The sequence below is a fragment of the Mauremys reevesii genome, linkage group 11 (genome assembly GCF_016161935.1).
Source record: "Mauremys reevesii isolate NIE-2019 linkage group 11, ASM1616193v1, whole genome shotgun sequence".
NCBI classification, from domain to species: Eukaryota; Metazoa; Chordata; order Testudines; family Geoemydidae; genus Mauremys; species Mauremys reevesii.
The window spans coordinates 14,427,619-14,455,219 of NC_052633.1; the positions used below are offsets into that span (position 1 = coordinate 14,427,619).

Consider the following 27,601-nt stretch of genomic DNA (forward strand, 5'->3'; position numbering starts at 1 on the left):
TCTCATTGGCTTGTGGCAGCAGGAAGTGGGAGGTGGAAAAGTCAGATCTCTGCTTCTTGTTGTCTGAGCTGCAGCGTGAGGTGGGGGAAAACGTGGCTTCACGTCAATGATTCCCTCCGTTTTCCGGGTGGGGTTGTGTTGTACAGCAAGGGGGTGGGGGGGATGTTTGTAGGCTTTTGTGCTGCTGCTTTAGATCCCTGAGATCTTCTCTTGTGTGTTAGATTTGGGTGCAGCTGCAGAATCTGGCCTGCTTGCTGTGCAGCTCATAGGAAGCTGGGGCCTGGGGCAGGTAGCTGTCATAGCAGCAAGCACTAGCCTCAGCTGCTCAAATAATTGGATCCCAGCTTTTTCTCTTCACTCTCTTGCAGGTTTGCTGTTGCCATTATGGCCCAAAGGGCCTTCCCGAATCCCTACGCAGACTATGACAAATCCCTTGCCACAGGATACTTTGACTCTTCAGGGCGGGTGAGTTGGGGCTTTAAAGTGACTTAATTTTACAGCGCTGGACTGTTTCTTTCTTAACGTGTGTCACAGACTTGCGTGAGCTTAATTTTTCTTTCCCCTGTTTCTGTGGCATGGGAGCAGTGCCCGGTGGATCCGGAGAAAGGCAGGGATTGCACTCCTAACATGCCTCAAGACAGGGCTTGTGCGTTTGATGTTAATAGCGTCTTGGACATTTCTTTTTGAAATGTTTCTGTGAGCTTCCTTGAGCTTTCTCGTGGGCTTACCTGAGCCAGGTCAGCATTCAGGTATCTGCCATTGTCCTCTGGGACAGTTTCCCCATTTATAGCCACCTCATCCAGTTACTGAAAACAACTGTAGCGTCTAGTTTAATCCGATGAAATCATGAGACGAGTTAAACTTTTGTAAGGGGGGAGGCAAAGACTAATGGGAAAATCCTAATGTAGGTTAGAGGTTTGGTTGCAGGAGAAAAAGGTCAGTCCATGCACCTGGGCAGTGGTGCTGCTTGATCAAAATCACTGGCTCTTGTGAGAGGGTTTAAAGGGGTGTGGTAACAGCAGGGCCGGCTCCAGGCACCAGCTTATCAAGCAGGTGCTTGGGGCAGTAACTCCGGAGCGGGGCGGCACTTTCAGGTATTTGGCGGCAATTGAGCGGAGGGTCCCTCACTCCCGCTCAGAGCGAAGGACCTCCCGCTGAATTGCCGCAGATTGCGGTCGCGGCTTTTTTTTTCGGCTGCTTGCGGCGGCGAAACCCCTGGAGCCAGCCCTGGGTAACAGTTTAGACAAGAGAATGTATATGGGGAGAGAACCAATTCCGAAGCAGCTATCTGTGACATTGCAAACAGGATTCTGACTTCACTTGTGTAATAAACACCCTGAGACTATAAGCAAATAAACAAAGCTTTTGCTTTCCCACGCCCACTTGCTGTAGGTGTATTGGATACTGACAAGACAAGAAGCTACTCCATACAGACACAGATCAGAAACACTGACCCTTTCGCCTGGGGACTTTATAAGGCCCCAGTAATTCTGGGTAAAAAAGAGAGAGAGATTGTATAGTCTGTGTGTCTGTCTCCCAGTCGATTCCCATATATCTGTTGATACGGATCTTTGGTTAGGAGCAGTGTTGCATTTTATTTTAATAGCTGGAAAGGTAAGATGAAAGGATCTTGCAGCCATTTGGGGGCAGGTGTGGTCTGAGAACATGTCTGGGAGCCAGGATCTTCTGTATTCTAGTCACCGACTCTCAGTGGCCTTGGGCAAGTCACTTAATCTCTCTGCTTCAGTTTCTCAATCAGTAAATAAAAACTGCACAGAGGTGCTGTGAAGCTTAAGTAATTAATGTCTGTAATACTCCTTGAAGATGAAATGTGCTGTGTAAGTGCTAAGTATGTGAAGATGATGAAGCGTTCGAATACCACAGGGGTGTTTGCTTTGGCAGCCTCACATCAACCCTGTTCAGACTGGCTCTGTATTTAGTGAGCAATGCATCTCAGAGCCAGGAAAAGATGCCCTGACATGTAGTTATTACAGAGGGGCCCTTGATGCTTTCTGCTTCGCTTTGGCAGAGGAGACCTGCAGCCTCCCATTTCTGAGGCTGCAGCGTATGCACAACCACAGAAGTCTTCCCAGTTGAAGGTGCAACATATCTGCTGTCTCATCACTGCTAGGAAGCACCTTAAAAACTTTAACCGTATATCTCTGGATTTGGAAGTTCTTAAAGATCTTTTGGCGTCTGGTGTTTAACTTGATTTGGTGGTGTTGCTACCTGAAGTTTTTATTCCACAATGTTTCACTGAGATTTGCTTCCAGAGTCTGACTCCAACGAATCAGTTCTGAGTCACTGCACTTTTATCCTCTCAGCAATTTTAGAAGCATATTATTTATATATATATATATGAAAAGTCTTTAGTCACACATTTAACAGAGCAGATCTCTTGTATCTAACCCAGATTCCCTAGACTAAAAACAATAATCACAATTTATTGCACAAGACGCTTTTTGTGACAGGTTCTGGAAAACAGACTCAAACAAGCAGAACTAGTTCAAAATCTTCAAGCTCAGGGGATTGGACCAAAGAGATGTGCCTTCTTTAATGTATTAACCCAAAGACTACAGCATGAATTAGAGTCTCTGGGTTACTTAAGTGGCAGGCTACCAAAGGAAATGAAGGGATCGTGACATGGTTAGATTTTTAAACCGATGAGCTGGGATCTGCCTAAACTGCAGCTGCCTTTTCTAGCCTACACAACTTAGTACAGTGTGAATGCTTGTGGCACACTGTTTAATAATACTCATTCACATCATACCATCACTTTTACTACATATGTTCCAAACAGCAAAATATTCTTTCCTTCAAAACATTGGTTCCTCCCCAACCCTGTCCCACAAAGGTGTGTAGGAAGCAGAGTGTATGTGTGTTTGCATACACAGCCAAGCCTTGGCATAAACCACTCTGATGCATCTGAGCTCTCAACTACGTTCCAACCTTGTTAAAACAAAACCCTTTGTTGTTGCTTAAGGCTCTTTCTACATTGGCGAGTGCTGCTGGAATTATCACAAAAGCATGTACCCACACAGTATGGTAGATACTTTAGCATAAGGTGATGCCATCTTGTGACCTACAGTACCATACCACAGTCCTTAGACTGGCTCACGCTAGAGACCTGTTCAGTCTGTTGTGGAGATCCAGTGGTGGTGATCCCAACGGTGCTATGAATGGGCTGCAGTTATAGTAGTAAGTATGGAACCAAGCTCTACAAATTAATTTCATTTTTCCAGCCTATTGCTTAATTTCATTCTCTTTTTTTTTTCCCAGGACAAAGCAATTAAAATATGCCTGTAGGGGAATGAACAAAATGTTACAGTTCATGTACCAAAATCCAGCAGCTTGGAAAACCACAGCAAATATCCTTTGATGAATGCTAGGTTTTTAAAATATAAAAAAGTCAATATGTAGCATGTTTAGCCGTGTGGGAGACTGGGTGTGGAAGGTTGAAAAGGGAAGGATTTCCATTTTGTGGATTGCTTCCTACAACCCATCTTATTAGTAACAGCTAAATCAAGCCTAGCCTAGCCTACGCAAATTAGGGCCTGAATTCTTAAGATCTTATCTTGCCCTGGTGGACAGCAGGAGTAACTCCGTTGACATCAGTAGAATTTTTATGCTGGTGTGAATGAGGAGAATCAAGCCCATGCAATTTGTTGTTATTAAAGTGCCCAGCACTGAGATCTCAATCTATCACCTCACAAATACAGGGATTAAATCACAGCACCCCAGTCACTCCTGCAGTACCACAGCTTTAAGGACTAGGGTGACCAGATGTCCCGATTTTGGGGTCTTTTTCTTATATAGGCTCCTATTAACCCCCTTCCCCTGCCACATCCTGATTTTTCACATTTGCTGTCTGGTCTCCCTATTAAGGACAGGGAATCTAGCTAGCTAACCGAGGGCAGTTAGTGAAAAGCCAGCACCTTGCACCACATTCTGGATGGGAGCAGGCTGGACCTGAGTGGGATTTCTTTTTGGAGCAGTGGCTACCCTGCTCTCAACTTCCTCAAGCCTCACCTGTGAGCCAGGCCCAGGTGGTGTGTGAGAGCTGTGGGAAAAGGCTGCCCCTGAGGTAACAGGCCGAGGTTCCAGTCCATTTTACTACTGCCAGCCAAATACAAAACTGAGCATTTCTGGCTACACTCGCTGACTGAGAATCCCAGTTCCCCAGGGTAATCCCTGCTCTCTGCCATGCACGCTCGCAGCAATTTGATGAGCCCTCACCCAATCTGTTTGCTGATATTTACTTATGTATGGTATTTCTTTTCTATCCACAGCTGACTCCCGAGTTCACTCAGCGCCTGAACAATAAGATCAGGGAGCTGCTTCAGCAGATGGAGAGAGGCTTGAAATCTGCCGACCCCAGGGACTGCACTGGCTACACTGGCTGGGCAGGTAGGGCAGTGCCGTAACAAGGACATTTGAACTAGCCGGCTCTGTGGGGCAGAGCAAGTCTGCTTGTTAGCTGCCTTTTCAGGTTAGGCTCATCCAGCCTCTGCCTCCTCCAGTAAAGAAAAACAGTGCAGCTTTATTGACTATGATGCATGGTCTCAGTCAGAAACGATCAGCGTAGACTCATGCTACAAAGCAGCCCTGGCACTTCTTGTGATTAACAAGGACATCCTACATTTGAAGCTGGGGTCCACCTGTCCTCCCCATTTCTGGCTGCTGGGGTTGGAGGGTGGGAACAAGGTATCCTTGGCTTTCCACTGCAATATAGGGCATGCTCTTGATCCGTTCTGCTAAGGTGCTCTTACAAATAAAGCTTGACGGGTTAGATGCCTTGCGGAGCTGATGAACGTCAGAGTTTTATCTTTAAGGGGCTGGCTCAGATCCATCCCAGTCAGTTGTGACATTGTTGTTGGCTCCCTACCCGCTGCTAGGTGAACGTGAAGCAAGCGGGTGGGTGTCAGTCCAGCTCCTGGTGGGCATGGATGCACGTAACAGAATCTGCACTCGGCACTGTGTAGGCAGGCTCAGCAGAGAGGCTCCATGCCTACGGAGACCAAACTCCTCTCAGCCTTAACGGTGACCCCGCCAGTTTGGGTGAAACCATCTGGGTTAGCCAGCATGTAGGAGCTTCCATTGCCACCGTCGACAGCCACCTCTGCCTACTGTAGAGAATGGGTAACTGGCTTGGTTACAGAAGGTGCCTAACCACTGAAATCAGGGAATATTTAAATATAAATATGTCCCAGTAAATATTTCAGGGTCGTTTATTTTTTACCATTATGATGTGAGGTAGCATGATCACCAGGCTGTTCCTGCTCTTGTTCTGGGTTACCTGTTAATGCCAATCGACTGATCCAAAACTGGTTCTGGCCCAGTATCTTTGAGAGGAGAAGGGAGAAGAAATGCAACACAGCACATAAGTCAGGGGAAACCCTGTCCTTGAACTGATTTTTCTCTTCAAAGCTACCAGAAATAGCTCTGCCTCTAAGTCAGATCTGGAATGTAGCCAGACTTGCCATGACAAGCACCAGGGGCTGCATCAGGTAACTGGGTCCTCAGTCCCTTGTCCATCCCAAGCTTCCCTACACCAGGACCAGGACTAGCTTTGTCTTTGATCCCACTGGTCCGTAAGCTTGTCTGGGTTAACAATAAGAAGTCAGAGTCTAAGGTTACGTCTACGCTTGGAGGGTGGGAGTCCCACCTCTAGACCTACTCGTGCTAGCTCTCATAGAGTTAGTTCGCTATACGCTGTCGTGTGCCCGCGGAAGCATGGGCAGTATGGGCCAGCTGCCCCAAGGACAGACCCCACTGGCACACATTCAGGGCAGCTAGCCCATCCTGCTGCTTGCCACTGCCTGTGCTTCTGCGGGCACACTGCAGTTTGTAATGTGCTAGCTGGATGGTGCTTTAGTATAGTCGCAGCCTAAGACCATTTCCTCCTGGTATTGCAGCAGCCTGTAGTGTTCAGGATGAAGCCCTGCTTGCTCCCTTGGTAGATAGCATTAGAGAGAGAATGAGCCAAGGAAGAAGACTGCCACCATCATGCCTTTTCTGCCCATTTTCTCCTTTGTGTGAGTGTTTTTGCTTTCCCTGTATTCTCCCCTTCCCTGGATCTAACCCCAACTCTCTGTTCCCTGCCAGGTGTGCCCTCCATTGCCACCACATGCTCTCCCCTCCCCAACTCTTTCTCTTCTTCATGGAGAAGCCCTGCAGAGCACCCCTGTGGTGGAGAACCTGACATCACACACACCTGACACCAGTGACATGGTTTTTGGTGACAATTCAGAGGATGCCAGTTTCTCTGCCATGCCCATACTTGTACCCATATTGCCTTATCCTGAGATCTTCACGCTAGTCTTGATATGGATAGGTCTGTGCCTAGGTGCTACAGAAAGTGGTAGTAAAGAGAACGCTTCTTGCTAAATCACTACTGGTTGAGTGCCCAAGCATGGTGTTAGAAGGCATAGTAATGCTGGAGGTGCCACGCTTTTGAATGAATTGGCAAACTGGGGCCCAGACCACTTGTGACTATTACTGATTCCAAGGCACTTTTATAAAATGGTCAAATTCCAACTCAGGAGGCCTCATCCAAGTTCCTGCTGGAGTGTAGTGCACCCTGTATCCCTAACTTCCTGTCCAGCACAGATCTGTGATGTCGCTGTTCAACACCTTCGGCATTTCTACCTGGTGGTGGCTGATCTGATCCCCACGGACAGCCTGTATTTCCATCTGCTTGCACGTGCTTGGAGATCCCCTGGGATGAAAGGCGCTATGTGCAAGAAATCTATTGTTAATGTGACAGTCCCATAAGTGAGTGGCGGCCTATGGAGTGGGCATAGGCATGTTATTTGAAGTTACATTGGATTCTGCCTATTACAATTCAGTATGTAGGATTGGAGGATAAATAGCTCTCATTAGCAAGACTCCTATAGTGTATTGGGAGGAAGAGCTCAACTCCCGGGGCGGGGAGAGGGAAGGCGTATACCTCCATAAGGTAGCCTTAAGGAGCATCCTACAAGCCTTGGTTAGGAAGGAAAATGATTCAAGGGATGAAATGATGAGTAATGCTATGGCTAGGACTTCCGCCCATGTTTATTTGGAAGGGAGTTACACAAAAGGGATTCTCCCTTCTCCCCTTTCCATTCCTTCCGGGCTTGTCATTTAGAAGAAGACTATGAAGGATTTCCTGGGAGTCGCAGCTAGAGAAATGGAACACGCTGATATTATTCTGTATCCATTTTCCCCCTGCTAATCGTCACTAGATTAATTTATTCAACGTTGTTTCTGGATAGAAAATTAATTGGGCCATGACAGCAGCTTTTCCTCATAATTGCTTATGTAGAAAAGGCTTGTTGAGTATCTTCTCATGTAAATCATCACCCAGGCGTCTGAAATCAGTCGGCACTCTGTGGCTGCTAATCAGAGATAGTGGAAATGAATAGCTGTGGCTTTCAGTGAACATTCTTCCTCTGTATGATGTAGCACACCTGAGTGTACTCCATTATGCCTAGGCATACACGGCACATGCTGGAATTAGATGTGTTCTGTCTATTCCTTCCACTGTACACGTGCAAGAACCCCATCCCACTGGCCTGCATTTGTGTCGGGGAAACCCTGTCTTTTAGTGCCAAGAAGCACTAGTGTAAAGGGGAGGGACTTCACTATTTTCACTGCCTCTAAATAACAGAAACATACAGTTTGCTTAAGCTGCTGTACTGAGCCAATCCAAAGTAATGAACAAACAGCCTTGGGGCACAAGCTTTAATGTGTGTTGCAATAGCACCTACAGTCTCCAAGAGAGATCGGGGCACTGTACAGACACACGAGCCAGCTCTATACCCAAAGTTGCAGCAGTTAAGATTTGGGATTGTTTTTTTTTTTAACCAATTTAGCTAAATTGATGCAAAACTCTGTGTGGACACTTACATTTAAAACCTGGCTGATATCTGTATCGCCTGCATGTAAGTTACTGATCTAAGTTAAGCTGCGCTAAGCCCCTTTTGAACTGATAGGCTGGCCCTTAGCTGAATTGTTTTTAAACCACTGCAATTTGTGTATTGACACGGTTCTGAAGATTGTACAATCTAAACAGGCGAGACAAAGGATGGGAAGAGAAATGGAGAAGTGACTTGGCTGAGGTCACCCAGCTGGCCAGTGGTAGAGCTGGGACTAGCACCCAGGACACCCAAGTCCCCATCCAGCCCCCTGGCCACTGGACCATGCTGTATCTCTAAGTCTATGAGCCTGATCTATAAGCTGAAATGGAGCGAGGAAAAGCTGGCCCTCCTATGCATTTGCAGATCCTCTAGCCACCTGTTCTCCAGGTTCTTGGGCATCCCATCTATTTATACACACGGTGCTACATTAAAGAGGCAGCAGGGTCTGCCTGAACTACAAGGAGACAGGGCGAAGATTCATGCGCCTGAAATGTGTGTTTGTTTCAAGATTGTTAGGCAACATGTTAAAAAAATGAGGGCAAGTAACTGTAGCCCCAGGATGCTAGTAATTTACATATTGACCTTTCCAAGCCATTATTATGGTTTCAAGCAGTTGTTTACTCTGCTGCTCTGAAAATATATGCACTCCTTCGAGCTGCTAGTTTATCATGTGGTTCTCAGCTGCCTCTGGGACCCTGAGCTCTTCTGAAAGAAATAACCCCACAAAGCTCATGTGTATCTCCTATGTTTTGCTGGTGGGGAGGACATATGGAAGGAAGGTGCATTGTGCGCTACCAAGAAATGGCTCTCCCTCCCCAGAGTCAGGATTTTGCCAGACCTTCCCCAAAGCCATATCCATAGTTACCAGTGTCTGAGACAGAGAACTTAAAGATGAGAGCTGCACAGGACAGCAGAGGGTGTATATGACCCAGAGGAATGCTAACCATCAGCCTGTTCCCAGTAGGCATTGAAGGAACGCAAGGTCATGAGCTAGGCCCTAATAAGGTGAAAGATAATCACTCTTTCTGATTTGTATGGTAAACTATTACTAAACTGTTACTGTGCAACAAGGGAGGGCCAAGCATTCGTGAAGAGACCACCTTTCGCTAGGGATAGATGGACAGGGGTAGTGTTTCAGACACAGTCCATTATCCAGACTCCTAGAGCCTAATTCATTGGTGGCCAGCACCTTTTGCAAAGTGGATGCAAATGCTGACTGAGTGGCATCTTACACTGACTCTGCAAACGTAAGTGACTTAGATAAAATCCCAGGAGCTATAGTAGCTTCTCTGCCATCGCTAGAATTCTCTGGAGTGGGAAATCTGGTACGTGCTCCCATGCCCCAGATCCCAGGGATCTGAAATCCAGAAGTGCTAGCAGGATGAGTGCCATCTTGGCCAACACTGGTTATCAAACCAGGAACCTCCAGAGCTAGCACTCATCACTTTTGGGAATCCCACCCTGTGGGTTCTGAGCAAAGGGCTGGTAGCAGCAAGGACTGTAGAAATGGCACAGTCAGATATCTCTCTAGCCATCCATTGCCCCTATCGTGTAGTATCTGATCCCTCACATCATCCCTGTGAGATATGACAATACTACTGTCTTCACTTGCACATGGGGACCTGAGGCACCCAGACAGACAATGACCCAAATCTGCAAAGGTATTTTGGCTCCAACGTCTATTGATGTTGCTGGGAGTTAGCCCCAGATCCACAAAGATATTTAGGCTAAGTGACTTGCCCAAGGTGACACGGGGAGGTGTCCAGGGTCTTCCAAATCCCTAACCACTTTCACCTCTGGGCGAGCGTCTTTCCTATGGCTGAATTACTCTATTCATCATTTTATCCATAAAGTAAAGCTATAGAGGAGAGATACGGGTACATGTACTTGTATAAGCGCAGGTTTGTCCCATATTGATCGCTTCTCCAGATCCATTGGACTTGTGGATTTAATGGGCTTATGGAAAGGGAGGATGATGCATTAGTGTTTGGGTTGCAAACAGAACAAAGGGGTGGTCTTAATGATGTGAACATGGCACCTTTGTACACCACCGATTATATCCTTTGTATTCATTCCTATCCACTGCCTTTAGCAACCTATATTAGCAATGATCTTTTTTTTTTATTTCTGTTCCTGTTCTCTTGGATGAGTAAACCCAGCCAAGAGCGCAAGCTTGATTCTGTTCCTTCTCATGTGGCAACAGATGTGTAGTAAATTCCAATCATTGACATCCCCGTAATCCCATTGACAGCAGTCGGATTGCACAGGTGTTCGCGAGGCCTCAGTTTGGCCTGCAGAACTCTTCTGACTGGTGACTTGGAGTGAGATGGAAAGAATAGAGTTTGACGTTTCGAGTACGTGTTGTGTTGCAGGGTCAACAATAAGAAATTAACTGTCACACTTTAATACAAAGTTCCATTTATAAATGGTTTTGAAAAGGGTTAATAAATGATTAATAGACGTTATAAGCACATTAGACATGAGTAATATATTATAGAGGGCTATAAACACATCACTGGTTACAGATGATGATGCATTTTTGTATAAGCAACCAAGTGAGCTGTTGGACTTTGTCAATCTATGACAATTGAGTAATACTTAGAAAACAGCTAATCATTTATTAAACCTTTTACATACTATTTATAAATAGGACCTCATTATAAAGTGTGATCAAAAATCTTTTTGAAAACTGAGCACATACAGAGAGCCGTAAGAAGCAAAAACATGGATTTTCCCCCCTGCTGTTTTACAGAGTCACTTTTCAGAAAAGGTCTATGCTCGCAGGGCATGATTCAAAGCCCATGGTAGTCAATAGAAGTTTTTCCATTGCCTCCAGTGAGCTTTGGATGACACCATAAATAAGTAATACTGAAAATACTAAATACAGAAAATATTTTCCCTGAGGCTAGTCAACTGCAGTTTTTGCCTTTACTGGCTGTATCTTGGACATACACTGCTCAAAGGGTGCCTAGCTTTCTTCTGTCTTCATGGTGAAATTAAATGACATTTTTACTTGACGTGCTCCAAGCACCAAACATTAATTAGCCCCCATTCGGCCCCTCCCAGATACCTGTTTATGGAGACAGTCTTGTTTCTGATAGAATTTTGTGAATTTTTTCACCCCTGAGATGCAGCAGGGCACCTGCCTATACGAGCTGCAGCAAAGCTCAGACAGAAGAGGTAGCAGGCAGGCAGGCATGTGCATCAAAGAATGGGAAGAGGGATGGGTCTGATAATCTTTGGAGGTGTTACTTTTGAAAGTCTTATAAGAACAGAGCTGAAAACCTCTCGTTAAAAATTAAAGATTTTTTTTTTATTCTGTACACACCAGTGAAGGTAAAAGCAGCAAAGAGTCCTGTGGCACCTTATAGACTAATAGACGTTTTGGAGCATGAGCTTTCGTGGGTAAATACCCACTTAGTCGGATGCATGTAGTGGAAATTTCCAGGTGTGCTCCTTGAGAAAGGTTCTTTGAAAAACTCAGTTACTTTAATAATACTTAGATAAGCGCTAACACTCTTCATCCTTAGCGCTGAAGTTCCTCTACAGAGAAGGTAGTATCATCTATCCCCAGTTTACGGATGGGAAAACTGAGGCATGGAGAAATTAAGTGACTTGCCAAAGGTCACCCAGCAAACCAGTGGCAGAGCCAGGAATAGAACCCAGGTCCCTAACCGCTGGATCACACTATTTAAAATTCAAGTTGCTAGTGTCCCTTTAAGAGAAATCAGCTAGTTCTCCTCTTTCCCCCCAACTTTGCTCACAGTTGGTGCGTGTGAATTTGGTGTGCTGAGAGGTGTTACAGAACATTACAAATGCACATGATCTTGTGAGCCCAGTGCATGATCCCCCATCCTCAGTTTAAGTACAGCAACTTCATATATTCTACTAAATGCCCCTATAGGTGGGGTTTCCCCCATGAATAGCTTCCTGCTTCGAGGACACCGATGGTTTGCTTTTCAGGGTTGATGGAGGGAGTGTGAAGCCTTTTCTCCCTCCAGATCGCAGGTCTGAATCTGGTCCAAGTTAGCAATAACCAAAAATCTCCTATCTTGTGGCAGTTTCATGACCTTTATTACACGAGTTCACTGCAGTTCAGTTCCTAGTGGACTGCACACCGAAAACCACCGTCTAATTGGTGTCCTTAGCAGCAGTCTGGATAAAGAAACTAAGATTTAATCGATACTGAAAGCATGCTATCCCCTTGTCTTAGATCCCTTCTCTTCTGGGTTGGCAAGGTTCAGGTTATGGAAGTTTGCCTTGCTACTGCTTATGCTGTCCCTTAGCAGTGTATCACAATGGCCTGCAGTTTACAGGTTGCTGACAATCCAGCATCATTCACAAGCCCTGAACTCAGTATATACCTAAAGCAGCATCTCAGCCTCTCCATTAACTAGTGTGTGTGTGGATGAAATTGTCTTTTAGCTGGTTGGGAAGATCTAACTATACGTGCCCTATACTGCGACAAGATTTTAAACAAACTAAAACATCTTACAGCTCTGGTGCTACTGGGATTAATGGATTTAGCAGGTGCTAAAGTAAAGGTCATAAGCACTGGATCTCCCATGTAGCTGTACAAATGCACCACTGTTCCAACACAACCCCCAACACAAAACCCTATCAAAACAGAGCACTCCACTGCACACACCGTTCTTCCCCTAGGGAAAGGATGAGAGCGAGAACCAACGACACATGACAGATGTTAGCCATGTTGCTTAATGCACAACAGGAAAATGCTCAGGTTCGGACACCACCCTTATCACCATAATGTCTGTCTAGAATAGACCCTTCAGATCATCTGCCCTGGCAGGCCATAGACAGCCAGCTGTGTGGTAGTTCTGAGGGGCACAAATGGGAATCAGAGTGAGACAGCCACGTATGTTTGAAGCAATTCAACTGGATCCAGGTTTCCAGGGGTGCAAAGCTAGGGGAACTGATCCCCTCTGCTACCTAGCTCCCTGTCCCTCATTATGTAATAATTGTTTTTATATGGTACTTTACACATTAGAAGCATATTGCAAATATTATCTAGCTCATCTTCAACCTACCATGCATATTTGAGAGGTTAGGTATATACCCTTATTTTACAGATGGGGAAACTGAGGCAGGGAGGTGCAGTGACTTGCCCAAAGTCAGACTGAGTGTGTGGCAATGCTGGGATTATCATTTAGGACCGCCTGATTCCCAACCCCATACTCTGTCCTCCAACCATGCTGCCTCTAATATACATTGTCTAGATATTAATCATGGTCACCCTACATTTGATGCTCTTTTTTAGTCTGTCATTGGTGTATCTACCTACCTAAACATGCTTGCTGCAAGTCACCGCTCCATGTTGGGTGTTGCTTTTCACAGCTGTAGACCAGATTTTAAAAGCTTTTGGGTGTAGAGAGAATCTTGCCCCATTTGGGAAGTGATGCCGACGTTACAGTTCTGCAAAGCCTCTCAAACCTGACTGCGTTTTGATGCTTTTGGAGCCTTTAAGAGTGGCCACGCTGGGTCAGACCAAAGGTCCATCTAGCCCAGTATCCTGTCTTCTGGCCGTGGCCAAGGCCAGGTGCCCCAGAGGGAATGACCAGGTGCCCCAGAGGGAATGACCAGGTAATCATCAAGTGATCCATCCCCTGTCGCCCATTCCCAGCTTCTGGCAAACAATTGTTCATTGTTCAGGATGGGGAAGGAGGGAGGGAGTTGCTAAAAGAGATTTTTGTGGGAAAAGGGGAAGAAGAGACTGGAAGAAAAACTCACAAGGTAATTTTATTTTTCCAGGCTTCAATCCTGGCATTATTCTTACCATGGTAGTTACGTAAACAAGTAAGCTTGTTCCAATAGCAGCTGCTTATGAAAAGCTAAACATTAAAACAGGTAACTCCATAGTCTGAGCTGTTTAAATAGATATCAGGCCTATTAAGAACCTAAAGGTGGTGATAGGTCATGGAAATACCTAGTAGGTGAGTATTCCCCTTTAAAAAGAGCTTCATGCCCTCGTCCTTACAAACTTGAATGATGGTACTGTACATCTGAGCTTCTCTCTGTGGAAATACTAACACTGAACTGCGTAGAGAGCGGACAAGGTTATTAACTTTGGCAGGAAATGGAAATTTGCCCTTAATATACATGTGAAATTGAATTGTCTGTAGCACGAAGCTTTGGAGATTACCCATGCAAAATGAGAAAATGATCTAAATTTAAAATTGTCCCCAGTGCAGTGGAAAGTAATTTTTCAGGCTGCTTTTTCTTTTTTTTTAACTGGATCGAAATCTGCAGAGATTGGCTCTATTAATTTAGGCTTAAACACAGGACCTGTGTCTTCTTAGAAACAGTTAATGAGATGGAAAGCATACTGTAAGGGGCGAAATGAGATTTTTCTGGAAGTGATGTAGGCCACTAGCTTCTCTGATGCATATTCTTTGAAGATACCCCGAGCCCCCAGATCCTTTTGAGGATGCCTTCTGACTAGCGGGTGTTTAGAAGGGAGGTTCTATCTACTGTGACAGAACTTTTGAATAACGACACAGTGATGACTCTTCAAATTATGTATAACAGGCTTCAAGAGCGGGATGAGAGAGGGGCAGAGCAAGGCTCCAGGCAAAACCAGTGACCTAGCCTTTTAACAGCAGCGTTGTTTGTGTAGCTGGATGCCTGGTATGAAAGAGTCAGGGGCAGACGAATGCATTTTCCTGACTCTTGAATAGCTTTTTATGTTTCAGACAAGGGCTGCACTCAGAATTAGTGTGTGGTGTGTGTATGCAGGAGTTATCTCTTTGTTTACAATACTTTTCTTGAAAACAGCTGACTCTCTGTGCAGAGAGAAATAAAGGCCATTCTCAGTCTCTCTCCTTTTCTATGAAGGTCCAGTTTAGTGTATGGCTTCTCTAATTTAGGGGTCACCAACAGGTGTCAGGGGATTGCAAGCACCCTGCCATTCCCATATCGCTCGATGGGAGGGAGGTCCCAGACAGATAAGAGGCTGGTACTTCCTGCAATGGAAAAGGGGGTTCCAGGCTGGTTGAGGTTGAGAACAGCTGCTGTATTGCAAATAGTTTCTTGTCTATCACTAATGCTTATGTATTTGTCATTGCTATTTGGCAGGAGGCTAAATAAATATAAATAAATAATAATAATATCACCTTGTATGGTGCTTTTCAGCAGTAGATCTAAAAGAACTTTACAAAGTTACACTTTGTACACTTCACAATTATTGCCATTTTACAGATGGGGAGACTGAGGCAGAGAGGTACAGCGACATGTCCAAAGTCACCCAATGGCCAAGCAGGGAGATATTAATGTCCCAGTACAGATAAGCTGATCAAGAAATCTGTTTCATATGTTTTGGCTCCACCATAAACAGCTGGGATTTTATGTTTTAAAGTTAGAGTCACAAAAGTATATAGTGTCAGGGGAGAGCAATAAAACAGCCGATCCATGCCCTGGGCTTAACCCATTTATTTCTTCGCAGGCATTGCTGTGCTTTACTTGCACCTGTATGATGTGTATGGAGACCCTTCCTACCTCCAGATAGCAGAGGCGTACGCAAAGAAGAGCTTGAATTGTCTGACAAAGCGCTCCATCACCTTCTTGTGTGGGGATGCTGGACCTTTGGCAGTGGCTGCCGTTGTGTACCATAAATTACGGGATGAGAGGCAGTCGGAAGCCTGCATCACTCGGTAACATTTCGGGGTTTGTTTTTGCCGCCTTTTCCTCAAGTTGTTGCTTTTGGACGCACGAGCTGGTGTCCAAAACTACTTAGCTTTCCCCATGCGGAACATCCCTCTCGACCTTGTTAAGTTCTGCTGTACGGCTCTGTTTAAAAGGAGAGCATTCACTAGCTGGACAAGAAGCAGGCGACAGAATCTTCACATCCTAGGGAAATGGTTGTCATTAAGGACGTAAACCAAGCCTGGTTGACTGGCTGGCCCTTGTTAGAGCCTGCTTTTCTGGATGGCGGGGTAGAATGGCTGTACTATCACTGAGCAGGGATTGCAACAGCACTAGAGCTGGCCAGACAAGCTGGGGGAACTGCACGTGGTTGGTTGGTTTTGTTATTAATGTTTCCATTTTTCAGAGTCTTAAACAAAATTTGATTTTTTGAAAACTTTACACTAGTTCTATAGTTGGTTGAAAATGGACTTCTCCCCACTCTCTTTTTCTTCGGAGGGGGGTGGAGAGAAGGGGGAGATTTGGAATTTTTTTTACCAGCTCCACCCTTACAGTTAAAGGGACATTTTGTCAAGGTGAAGCTTATCTTTTTCATTTTGTCTTAGGTCTGTTTTTAAATTGCGTTTTCATCTGTATTTTTGTTGTTATTTTTTACACACAAGCCGCTGTACGCTACCTGAATAGGGCTAGCATGTGACAGAGAAAAAACGCTTAGCAGAGGAGCAGATTTCAATTGTAAGCTTTCAAGGGTATATGATAGAAGGAGTCTTAAAATGATGAGAAATACCTGGGGGCAAACTTTCCATTTAAAGTTGACCAATAAACAAATCTACCAGATCCTAACAATGGCAGAAACATATGCTGAATAGCCTCCGTTATCTGGCTATGGGGGTCAGACAGCACAATTGTTTTTAAATGAACAGGGGGAGGAAGGTTCAGAATTGCCTAAAGAATTTGGAAACCCAGTTCCCATTAATTTTAATTGAGAACGAGATGTTCTTCTTTTTGGTGTGAATTTAGTGCTCATGATATATGCAGCTTGGACCAGTCTAGAGACAAAAGTCCCTTTTTTTTTATTCTGGAAATATATACATAGGATCTTAACAATATTGCATTGGTCAACATTGCATCATATTGGTGAAGCTTGCTAATGTGATGTAGATATATTTGCCTACAAAGGGACATCTGGACACCATTCTTTCAAACTGTGATGTACAATTGTAGGGGGAATTAAACCCCAAATTGTAACAGATCCCAAACCATGTTTCTTTATTGTAATTGTCCCTTGCTGCATCAGTTTTGTGGCAGAGCAGAAATTCAGATTAATTCTGCACTGCCATCTAATGGCATCTGGAGGACCAAGCACTGGAAATGGGTTACTTCTGAAAGGCAAGCAGAGAAAAGAAAATGGGGTATTCAAGCAGTAATAGTTAGGGGGCAGGCAGTAGGAAAGTTTGACCTGACTGTTCAGAGCAGGCCATAGTACCCTTAAAACAGGAAAAGCTGCTTTCTACAAGAAATATTTCCATTAATCAAAAGGCGGAATGGGTTTTCAGTTTATTACTGCGCTCCTGAAGAGTTTGCTGAGTTCTAGAGTGGAAAGCTCTTAGTTTCTCCAGTGGAGAAGAATAGCAATCGTGATGCTATTTGGGTCCCTTTGGGTCCCGGTGCTTTAGAGTGCATTCTAGCTGTACAAAGGCTGAAGTGAGCCTCTCAGCAGAGCTTTCTCTGCAGTGGAAGACACACAAGCTTCTTTTTGGGGGGGCTGCTAGCACTTGCCTAAATGAGTTCCTGACCCCAAAATGTGCTTTATCCCCCTGAAAGGCTCTAACACTTCAAGGTGGTCAGTTTTCCAACAGCCAATGAAAACCTGGACTATATTCTTACAGACTGTGTTCTGTGGTTTTGCTGCCATCAGGAGATCAGGTGTTTGCTTCTAGAGTAATTGGCGCACAGAATCCTGTCCTGCTGCCACATTTTCGCTTGTTCCAGAAACTGTTAGTTTTCAGCAATTAATAGATTGGTTTAGTATCTGTGGTGTCTAACTGTCAGGTACCTTTACTTCCGTCCCCTGCTGGAAAATGGCATTCTGGGTACTGTCAGGGCTGCCAGGGGTCTGGAACACCCACAATTGGCAGCCCCACTCCTCTTGACCATATTACCTTTGATTCCCTTCTTTACTCTGTGGTTTGGTCCCCCAGATGCTGACAGGAACTGCTCTGCAGGCTTCCTCTCCTCCTCCCCTTACTACGCCAGCTGGGGGGAGCAGCTTTCAGCAACAGTACAAACACTGGCTCCAGATCATCCCTCACCCACCAGACTGCCCCAGGGAGCTCTTCACATGCTCCCCCAAGACCCCTGCTCATGGCATACCATGTACCCACCCCCTCGCCCAGTTTCCCCAAGCACCTTCATCCAGTTATAGTCCTGCAGGCTCTGCCATCTCCCCAGGCACTCCCACTCCACCTGCCATAGGTAGCCCAGCCCTTCCAGGCACTCCTTTCCCCCCCGACTCCCCACAGCAATCAGGAGACCACACTCCAGCTGTTTCTCCCCCATCCTCCCTGGAAATAGGGTCACCAAAGGATTCTGGGCAGTGGCATGAGGCAGGGAGATCTGTTGCTGCCTGATTTTGGGGAGTGTGTATGGGAGACAGGCCCCTGCCTCCCACTCCCACCCACATTTGTCTGCACATGCTTACGAGGCAGGGTGAGAAGTCAGTGACTTGCTCTCACGTCTGGGAAACATCCAGGAGGGAGCAGCACAGCACTTGGTAGCCGCCTGTTCTGAGGACTTGGACTAAATCTGCCTCGAGACCCTCGCTCTCTAAATATCTCTAGTCACATTGAATCCAACACCAAGCAAAGATTTGTTGCTGCCGGGAGCCGAAACACAGCGCCCTCCATCTGATCCCAGGGGATTCTGGACAACTGGCCGTTGCTTCCTTTTAAAAAAAGAATGTGCTGCCCAAGAGCAAGCGCTGACACTGTACCTTTGCTGTTCCCTCACGCGGCTGTGACGGGGAGCCCTGCACCAGTGGTTCCTCGGGGGTGCAGTTCCAGTGCCTTGCGCCTGTCAGAGTGGCAGCAAGAGGCACTGAAAGGAGCAGCCTTGAGGAAATGCAGCACCCATGCTGTCAGTTTGAAAGTGACAGCATTTTCCAGGCCGCTGACCCCAGGGATGGAGAAAAAAACTACTTTCCTCTTTCCCTCGACTTAATGCTCTGACAGGGAAGAACTTGTGACCTTGTTGGAAGAGTGGCAAGAGGCAAAAATGGAGGGTAATTTGCATCTTGAGCGATTGGGTCACAAAGCACCCAAGTGAAGAGTTGTCAGTCGTTGTTAACACTTGCAGGAGCGTCACCAACTTCAGCATGCTAATTATCTGAAGAATGACGCGAGGACTTTTCAAACTATGTTGGACTCCTTGCTCTGTGTTGCTGGTGTGTTTAAAGTCTGGTGCAGTCAGGCAATCCATACTCTCACTCCTGTGGTTGGTGACTGCACTGAAAGAAGCCTGTGGTGCTTGCACTTGGACTGACCCTGTGATTATAACCCAGCCTAGATGGATGAAGAGCAACTGGCTGTTTCTTCTGCACCCCACAGAGGCTCGGTATTTCATAATCACCCCTTTCCCACTCCACTGTGCACTGTTGCCTAAGTGATTCACATTCCCTCCCCCAGCCCCCTCCCCTTCCCGCCTCATTCGGGAGATGACCCCAGCTGTTTTGGAACAGCATGAGAGCTTTGGGGTTTTCACAGTCAAGACTTTTAAACATAAGGGCTGGCATCTTCAGAAATGGTCAGCCATGGCTCAGCTCTGCTCCCATTTTGGTAACATCCCCTTTGACGTCTACGGAAGCAGAGTTAAACTGATGCTGATCACTTCTGGAAGTGCCTCGTGGCACAGAAGCTGAATTTCTAAAAGCACTGCTATGGCTTTGTGATGGAGGAGCAGGGAATGGAGGAGACATTTTCCTTGCTTTAAAGGGTCATCCTGCCTTACCCACGCAGTTAACAACTTGGGTTTGACTATCAACGTTATTACCTGGATTCCAGTAACGCCTAGAGTCCCCAATTGACCCCTTGCACTAGGCGCTGTACGAATACATAATAACTGACGGCCCCCGCCCTGAAGAGCTGACCGTCTAAATAGACAAGGCAAAGGCAGGATTATGTCCGTTTTACAGATCAGAACTGAGGCACTGAGATTGCCCAAGGTCACATAGAGTGAGCCTGTGGTGGAACTAGGATCTGCACTCAGATCTCCTGTGTTCCAGTCTAGTAGCCTTCAACTAGAGTTACAATTTGGGGGTGTTTTTGTATAGCTCATCTCTGCCAATCTATTTCCTCACCTGAATCTTTCTTTCCAGCTTGCTTCAGCTGCACAAACTTGACCCGCGAGCACCTGATGAAATGCTCTATGGGCGCATGGGATACCTTTACGCACTGCTGTTCGTGAACAAGCATTTTGGAGAGGAAAAAATCCCTCAAAACTATATTCAACAGGTACCCTGTCATCTCTCCAGTTGCTCTCCAATGTAGGCTGAATTAGCCTCCCGCATTTTACTCGTTTGTCCTCTGTATTTTGTCACTTCCCACCCAGCACATCCTTGGAAGGGTGAAAATAGATGCTGGTCTAGGTAACTCTGGCATGTGTGAAAACATGACAGGACACATGTGAAGGCCACAGCATGGAACCTCCAGCTGTTGCTGCAGGCCCCATTCTTCCAAAGGGATATTGTGCCAAATGCCCTTCCTAATCCACTAGGATTCTGTGCCTAGAGTCGAAGAAGCCCCTGTTCCTCTCCCCCATTCACAAGCTAGGATTTCTACGTGCAGAATAACAAAGGTGCATGACTGTATTTTGCACTGTGGTACCTGCTGTGCTGGCTACTGTCTGCCAGGCTGGAGGGAAGAGATTATATACCTCAAAGCTGTCGTCACTCACGTCTGGTTTCCGCCTGCAGGTCTGCGATGAAGTCATGGCATCCGGGGAGAGTCTGGCCAAAAGGAGGAACTTCACAGCCAAGAGCCCGTTGATGTATGAGTGGTACCAGGAGTATTACATAGGGGCCGCCCATGGCCTGGCAGGAATTTATTACTACCTCATGCAGGTGAGAGACACCTGGAGAGAAAAGGCCTTCCCAGCAGTTTCACTTCTAATGCCCTCCAGTTAGAAGTTGGGACACCTGGGGAGCTTTCTGATTGGCTATTAGTGATGTCACACTGGTGTCAATCATGGTCAGTTGTCCATCGGATGCTCTCTTTTGTTTGGTTTAAATCCTATTTTCAAAACAGCTCTAAAATGCTCCAGACTCTGTGTTTCTAGGTGGCTACTACACTTCTGAGGTGGCTAGTCACTTAGAGCTAGATTCATAAAGAAACTTAATTGTCATTATGCCTAACTTTTAGGTACCTAGAAAATCATGGGGATTCAGGTAGCCTGAGTTTGGCATCTTGGCTCCCTATACAATGAAGTTACAAGCTGAATCTGGAATATGTGGGCTATAGAAAAGAGCATCCAAGCATAATGCACCATACGCTTAGAGGGAAAGTACCAGTGAAGGTACAGAGGAGGTCGTCAGACTCTGTGCAATTCTTTATCACTGGTGGCTGTACAGCACAGGTGTTGATTTTCAATTTGCACATTAGCAATTTGGGAATGAGATGATTCTTAGCTTAAAATCCTCGTTCCAAGGGGCTCAGAGCTGCCAGCTTAAAAGAGAACTCTGTCTATATAGTTTTTGGCCAATGTGGAGCAATTAGAGGAGGACATGGAGGATCCACTCCTGCTTTCAATGAGGTCAGTGGTGAAGTTGCTCCCTTAGTTTTAAACTGGTTGTTACCCTTGAACCTGTTTACATGATCTGTGTACAAATAAAAATTGAGATCTTCAAGTTGGGCTGGCCTTGCAGCTCACAGTGGGGCGGTGGTGCTCTCTACGGGTGACGTGATCTGCTAGGTCTTGGTGTCTGGGAATCATTCCTGATAGTCATCCTGAGTTTTTCTCTTTGCTTCATTTCATTAATCCTGATCATATCCTCTAAGCTATTCCTAACCACTTCAGATTTGTAGGATAGGCTTTTCCTTGCCTCTTAAAATCCAAAGGGATCCCCTTATTTATCTCCCTGTAACAGTGTTCACTCACTAGTGGGGGCACCCCCTTGTGGCTGGGTCTGGGGGTCAGCCCTTGTCGAGTCGAGCCCCCCCCGTTCTGTTGCTCACCTGCCCCGCAGCCCCTCTCACTCTCCGGGACTGGGAGGTGCTCTCTCTTTGTGACCCAGCCCTCCAGCCAGGTGACGATATAGTTTTCCCCTTCTGGTGTATCAAAGTCTCACCAGACCAGCTGTCCAGATGCAACTTCACCAATCCTGCCCCACTTCCCATTGGCAGGTGGGAAACCTGGGCCCACCCAGCAGACAAGGTCTACACAGTCTCAACCCTCACTGCTCCGTCTTTGGGCTTCTTCCTACTCTGCCTTCTACAGGCTTTCTTCTCCACCCCTCCTCTGGGTGAACCCTTCTGTCAGGGACAGGAGCCCAGGTCTTTTGCTCTCCCCAGCCCCCGAGCCCCTGGGTTTCCCCCTACCCACCTTTCTGTGCCCAGAGAGCAACTGCAGACTCCCTCCCTGCAGCCCCTTTCTGCTGCAAACTTCCTGGCTTTATACCTTACCCAGCTTCTCCCCAAGCTGGGCTTCAGCAATTAGTAATTGATCAGTCAAGTCTGACTCTCCCTGGGGTGCAGCCTAAAGGTTCCTTTGTCCCTTCTGAGCTACTCTCACCCCTTCAGGGCTAGTATAGCGTGAACACCCCATCACACGCCCCTTGCTGGGGCACCCTCTGGAGCCAGTCACTGTTGCTGCAGAGGAGGAGGCGTTAAAGGATGACCAGGTGCACGCTCGCACCCGAGGCACTGAGCAGCCTGTCCCCAGCGTTCTCCTAGCCCGTCTGTATAGGAGGAAAGATATGAGCTGACGTAGCACAGCTGAAGAAGCTGGAAGGAATCGGTAACGCCAAATTCTCTTGTCATCTTTGAAGCATAAATTGCGTATGCCTCTAAAACTAGCATTGCCGGCTGGGGGAGGGAATTGTACAGTACTTCTTTCATGGTTTCACAGCCTGTCTTGTCTGTCTGTTTCAGCCCGGCCTTGGTGTTAGCCAAGTGAAGTTGCATAACACAGTCAAACCCAGTGTGGATTATGTCTGCCAGCTGAAGTTCCCATCAGGCAACTACCCCCCCTGTATTGATGATGCCAGAGACCTGCTTGTCCATTGGTGTCACGGGGCACCTGGCGTGATCTACATGCTCGCACAGGCCTATAAGGTACAGGAGGTCCTGGAAAACGGTGACAGGAGAGCTTTAAACATGGAATTTGATCTCAGAGAATCCTCTAGCGGGGAGTTTCCGTCAGGACACGTACTATTCTAATGAAATAACTCGCCAGCGCCACCATGCATGCCCACACTTACACACCAATCAAAATGCAAATTAGACTTTTAATGAATGATTGCTGAACATGTCCCAGTGTCTTGTCCCAAGTGCAGGATGCTCTCGTTGCTTGTGGAGTCAGCCATGTGTTGTATTCATTCTGTGGTAGGTGACTAATGGTGACAGCTCATTGTGAGTTAAATAACGGTGACGCTGCTTCATTTATCACTTTAAAAATCTTTGACAGTAGAAGGCAAAGTCACGGTGCCATTGCTTAAGTAGGAGAGGTCACTCTCGATAGGAGCTCATTAACCAAGTAGGTGGGGGCCTGCTCCAGCCCAACGTGGATGCTAAGGGGATAATTGCAGTGAGTGGAATCTCTCTCTCATCTCCACAGGTGTTTGCTGACCAGCAGTATCTGAGTGACGCGCTGCAGTGCGCGGAAGTGATCTGGCAGTGGGGATTGCTGAAGAAAGGTTATGGGCTGTGTCATGGGACAGCTGGCAACGCTTATGCCTTCCTAATGCTGTACAACCTCACTCAAAACATGAAATACTTGTACAGAGCCTGCAAGGTGAGCATCCGTATGAGCAACAGACACAGAGGAGAGACTCCTGCCACCGGGTCATGGAAAGAGTGGATGCTGGCTGGGATAGGTCACCTTTTAAAAAGGTTATCCGCTAGAAAATCATGGGACCATCTTTTGTTAAGGGGAGGAACCGGTCAGGCTAGGGTGGAATGTAATTAACATTCTGGAGCCAGTTACCTTGAAGGATGGTTTGATTCTGCACTCTGCGTGATGGTTCTTTCCTTTGTAATCTAACTTCGAGCCCGGCAGAGATGCAGCTAGCACTAACCAGTTCATTTCACGTAGACCAGGATGGTCCTTAAACAGTCACTCTCATCACTGTCCCTGCTGGGCTCTAGTCAACAGCAGTGCCTCGCAACAGCCTGTTTTCTGTTCCATTGTCGTGACGAGATGGAGATCTGGAGGACGCTGGGGGGAGTGTCTGTATTTTTAACGTCCATGTCACGTCTCCTACAAAGTTTGGACACTTTGTTCTTCCTCCCTTAGTTTGCAGAGTGGTGTTTGAGTTATGGGGAGCATGGATGCCGGACTCCAGACACGCCCTTCTCTCTCTTTGAAGGTAATCTCTGTCCAGCCTTTTCTACGTAATATGTTCTGAATCATGAGTCTGATCGCACACCGGTGTAAATTGAGAGTAACTGCATTAAGACCCCTAAAATCAGCGTCAGGAGAATCACACCCACTGTTTTGACCCTCTCTGAAAGAGATTTTAACAGCAGTAGATAATGGCTGCAACTGGAATTCCTTGTTCTGTTGCAACCCCAGCTGGGAGGGCTGGAGGCTGGCATAGCACTGAGTCCTCCTGCGCTCAGCTCTGGTATGGTTCATAACTCTCACTGGAGTAAGTCTTTATTAGGGACAGTTTAAACCTACTGTAATTTCAGGCTGGCTGCCCAGCCAACCTCTGCACTCTGTGTACTTCCCATTTTGTGCAGGTCCTTTTCAGTGTCCCTCTAAAGAACAATGAAGAAATGAACAAAAAGAAGCCACAGATCTAGTCCATGATTGGGCAACGTAGGTGCTTTTGAAAATGGCCCCTGGTTCCCTGTCTTCCATGATGCACACTCACAGTCATTATGATTTACTCCATAATAATACTGACATGCAATGAGAATCTCCCTGTTATATGCTTTGAGAAATAACAATTTTCTTTTTTTTTCTTCAGGAATGGCTGGGACAATATATTTTCTTGCTGATCTCCTGGTACCAACAAAGGCCAAGTTCCCAGCATTTGAGCTGTAAAACCCTTCCCAGCAGTTTCCTGCACGAATCCCACTGCACTCCACATCCGTTGGACAAGGAGATGGAGCTTCCTTGAGTCTCTTTTCAAACTCATCTCTTGTAAAGTTCTGTTCTTGATGGCTTCAGTTCTTTTCCATATTTAAAATTTTTCTAGTGCTCTTTTTGCTTTGTTTAGCTTTTTTAAAAAAACAACCCGTGGTTTTTGTTATTGGTTCCTAAAGATGGGAAATGTACAGTATTTTGTTGGATATGCAAACTCAGAGCTTTGCTATTTTATGTATCTGAATTCCAGGGAGAATGTAACTTTGTCCATTTAACTTTGTCATGAGTAACAGGGATAGAAGCTTAGAGTATTGTCTTTGGAAAACAAAAGATGAAATCTTACGACTATTACCTCCTGTTGGCACCTAAGTATTCTCTGTCCTAATCATGGAGGTAGGCAGTTCTAACTGAGCTGCTCCTTGGGCAGTTGACTGTGATGGACTGTGGAGTCGGAAGTTATTTCTTATGCCATCCTCTTGGCAGACTGCAACTGTCACAGCTATCACTGACATGCCAGAGTCTTCTCTTAAACCTCACACCTTTCTGCTTTATAAGCAGACTGTGTTTCACTCTTTGTCCATTTTGTCAGTGACGAGAATACATAATCCATAACCTATTGTGCAGATTCACCATATTCTGCTAAACGCTACAGGAGAAAGCCTTCAGTCACTGAAAGTGTCAGTTCAAAAGAGTTAAGTTACTGCCAAGTGTGATCTTTCATGTTCAGTTTTGAAAGCTTTCTGCGGTCTTGACTTAAAATTATATGTAACATTACCGTTGTTAGACTGGTGAACCAGGCCTGGAAACAGAAGTTGTGGGAAAAGAAACCTATTTCAGTAAATTTTGTCAGTGTTTAATCTGTTATATTTGTAGCTTTACTTGCTTCTTAATCCCTCCTACTTCTTTAATCAGCTTCCATGAACCTTAGTAACTCAGCTCGCTTGTTACTACTCTATTGTAGCCTGATACATGAACAAGAATCCATCCGAAAAGTAGCTGGGAAATCTGCCCAAATTGGTATTTATCCAATACCTTGTCCAGTCAATGGGCTAGATCCTCGTTGGCTGTAAATTGGAATTAATCCATTGATGGAGCTTCACTCACTTACACCTGCTGAGGATCTGTCCTAGTAAACACTTGTCCTGCTAACGAATGTGCTCTGGTAAAGGAGCACTCTCCATTAGCTGCTGGATTCCTGAACCTGCTTCTTGGCTCTTCCATTGGCTGCTGGATGCGACCTCCTATTCCTCACCTTGCCCCAGGCCTGAAGAAAGGTGGAAATGGTTTTGATATTTCCAGGCTGCTGATAGTGAGTAGCTAGAAACACTAATAGAGCCTAAAGACTGCATCTCTCTTAGAAAATCATCTCCTGCCCACTTACGTGAACTGCCTGAGCAAGCAGCGTAAACTGTATTCTGCACAGACTCCTTTGCCACTGCAGGCAGTGCTTTCGTTGACTTTCTCACTAAAGGTTTCAGCATTGATTGTGTGGACAGCTAATTAGAAAAATTGGAAACACAGTGGAGCTAATTTACTGTTCGCTGGGTGTCCCAGTTAAAAGCATCAAGCTCATTTGGACTAGCTAAGACTCTCACTGCAGTGTTTCTGAGTTTTTAACACTGCGGTGAATAACCAAAAAAAAAAAAAAGTGACCTCCAGGAAGGAGGATTTGAGTAATTGAATAGTTCTGGGGAAGTGCTATAGATGAAGCCTACTGTAAGTTAACTTGCATCTTGCCTGTAGTGACAACTGATTTGAGACCCCGTCTTGGTTTTTTGGATTTCTGTTAAACAGAATTCCTATTAAAGAAAGAGTTCATGCAGCCTGTTGCAGAGTATTCCAGCAGCATGTATGCTACTGTGCTTGGATGTACTACTTGAAAAGAGCTGGGGACATGGTGTACAACTCTTAGGTTGAAAGCTGTTTAATAAAATGCTGAAACACACAAGGTGTAGGTCCTTTTTTCTTAATCCTGTTCACTGATAATGCCTAATAATTGTATCTTGAGAGAGCAGCATATGCCAGCAGCTGCTGAGACTCTACTGTGGTGGGCGCAATCAGAAAGACCCAAATGGAACCTGTTTGTAGCATGCTGCAGACATGCCATGAATGCCTGCAAAGAGAAGTCCACCTGTGGCTTCACAGAAGTGTGTGAATTTGTCACTTTTTCCGGCTAACTCCCATCGCCATGGCGCCCTGGTCACAGCCATCAAACACTGGCTTTATGGCGAGCCTCTGAATACAGCATTTCCAACACGCACAATTATCTCACGTCTCGCTTTCCTTAAAGCCCCAGCTCCTGTAGCTGAGAGATCTCAGGTTTCATTTTGAAAAGTTTCTAGCCCTCGTGGTTTGTCAAAAAGCCTGAAAACATGACTTGAGTTTGACCTAAGGGCTCAGAAAGCAAATAAAAAAGGAACCCAAAACTTATGTTGTGAATCTCACGGTTTCAACGCTACTGTCCTGATTTGCTAGGGGGAGGAGAAGGTGTCTGACTCATTTTTGAACATTTGGGGTTGTCAACACTGTGACCGTAACAGCGCTGGTTTGTAGATACAGTACCCACATGGACCTGCATACCAGTCCCCTATCACTGCCACTGGGGGCCCAACTACAGCTGACAAGAGATTTGCATGGCTGAGCTCCAACTCCTCTTTCCCCAGTTTAGTTTGGCTTGCTCCAGTAACCATAAGGCCCATAGAATCATAGAATATCAGGGTTGGAAGGGACCTCAGGCG

General features: G+C 46.0%; 1 protein-coding gene across 4 annotated transcripts; it reads left to right on the top strand.

Annotated features, from left to right (window-relative positions):
* On the top strand, positions 1–26,811 carry LANCL1 (LanC like 1). 4 transcript variants are annotated; one of them, XM_039495182.1, is made up of 11 exons: positions 1–80; positions 369–465; positions 4,290–4,407; positions 15,361–15,568; positions 19,933–20,068; positions 20,530–20,676; positions 21,261–21,365; positions 22,703–22,885; positions 23,388–23,564; positions 24,066–24,138; positions 24,745–26,811. In XM_039495182.1, the coding sequence occupies exons 2-11, from the start codon at positions 385–387 to the stop codon at positions 24,819–24,821; spliced, it is 1,305 nt and encodes a 434-aa protein (XP_039351116.1). In that variant the 5' UTR covers positions 1–80; positions 369–384; the 3' UTR covers positions 24,822–26,811. The 4 variants fall into 4 exon arrangements, with proteins under 4 accessions (XP_039351116.1, XP_039351119.1, XP_039351117.1 ...); XM_039495183.1 differs by having other exon boundaries at positions 55–127; XM_039495184.1 differs by lacking the exon at positions 1–80 and adding an exon at positions 151–289.
* The last annotated feature ends 790 nt before the right edge of the window (positions 26,812–27,601 follow it).

Excerpts from the sequence above, each read along its gene's own strand:
- LANCL1 (XM_039495182.1), top strand. The coding sequence starts at position 385 with ATGGCCCAAAGGGCCTTCCCGAATCCCTACGCAGACTATGACAAATCC. Across the intron at positions 15,569-19,932 it reads TCGGAAGCCTGCATCACTCG|CTTGCTTCAGCTGCACAAAC; the intron begins GTAACATTTCGG and ends CTTTCTTTCCAG. Across the intron at positions 22,886-23,387 it reads TGCTCGCACAGGCCTATAAG|GTGTTTGCTGACCAGCAGTA; the intron begins GTACAGGAGGTC and ends TCATCTCCACAG.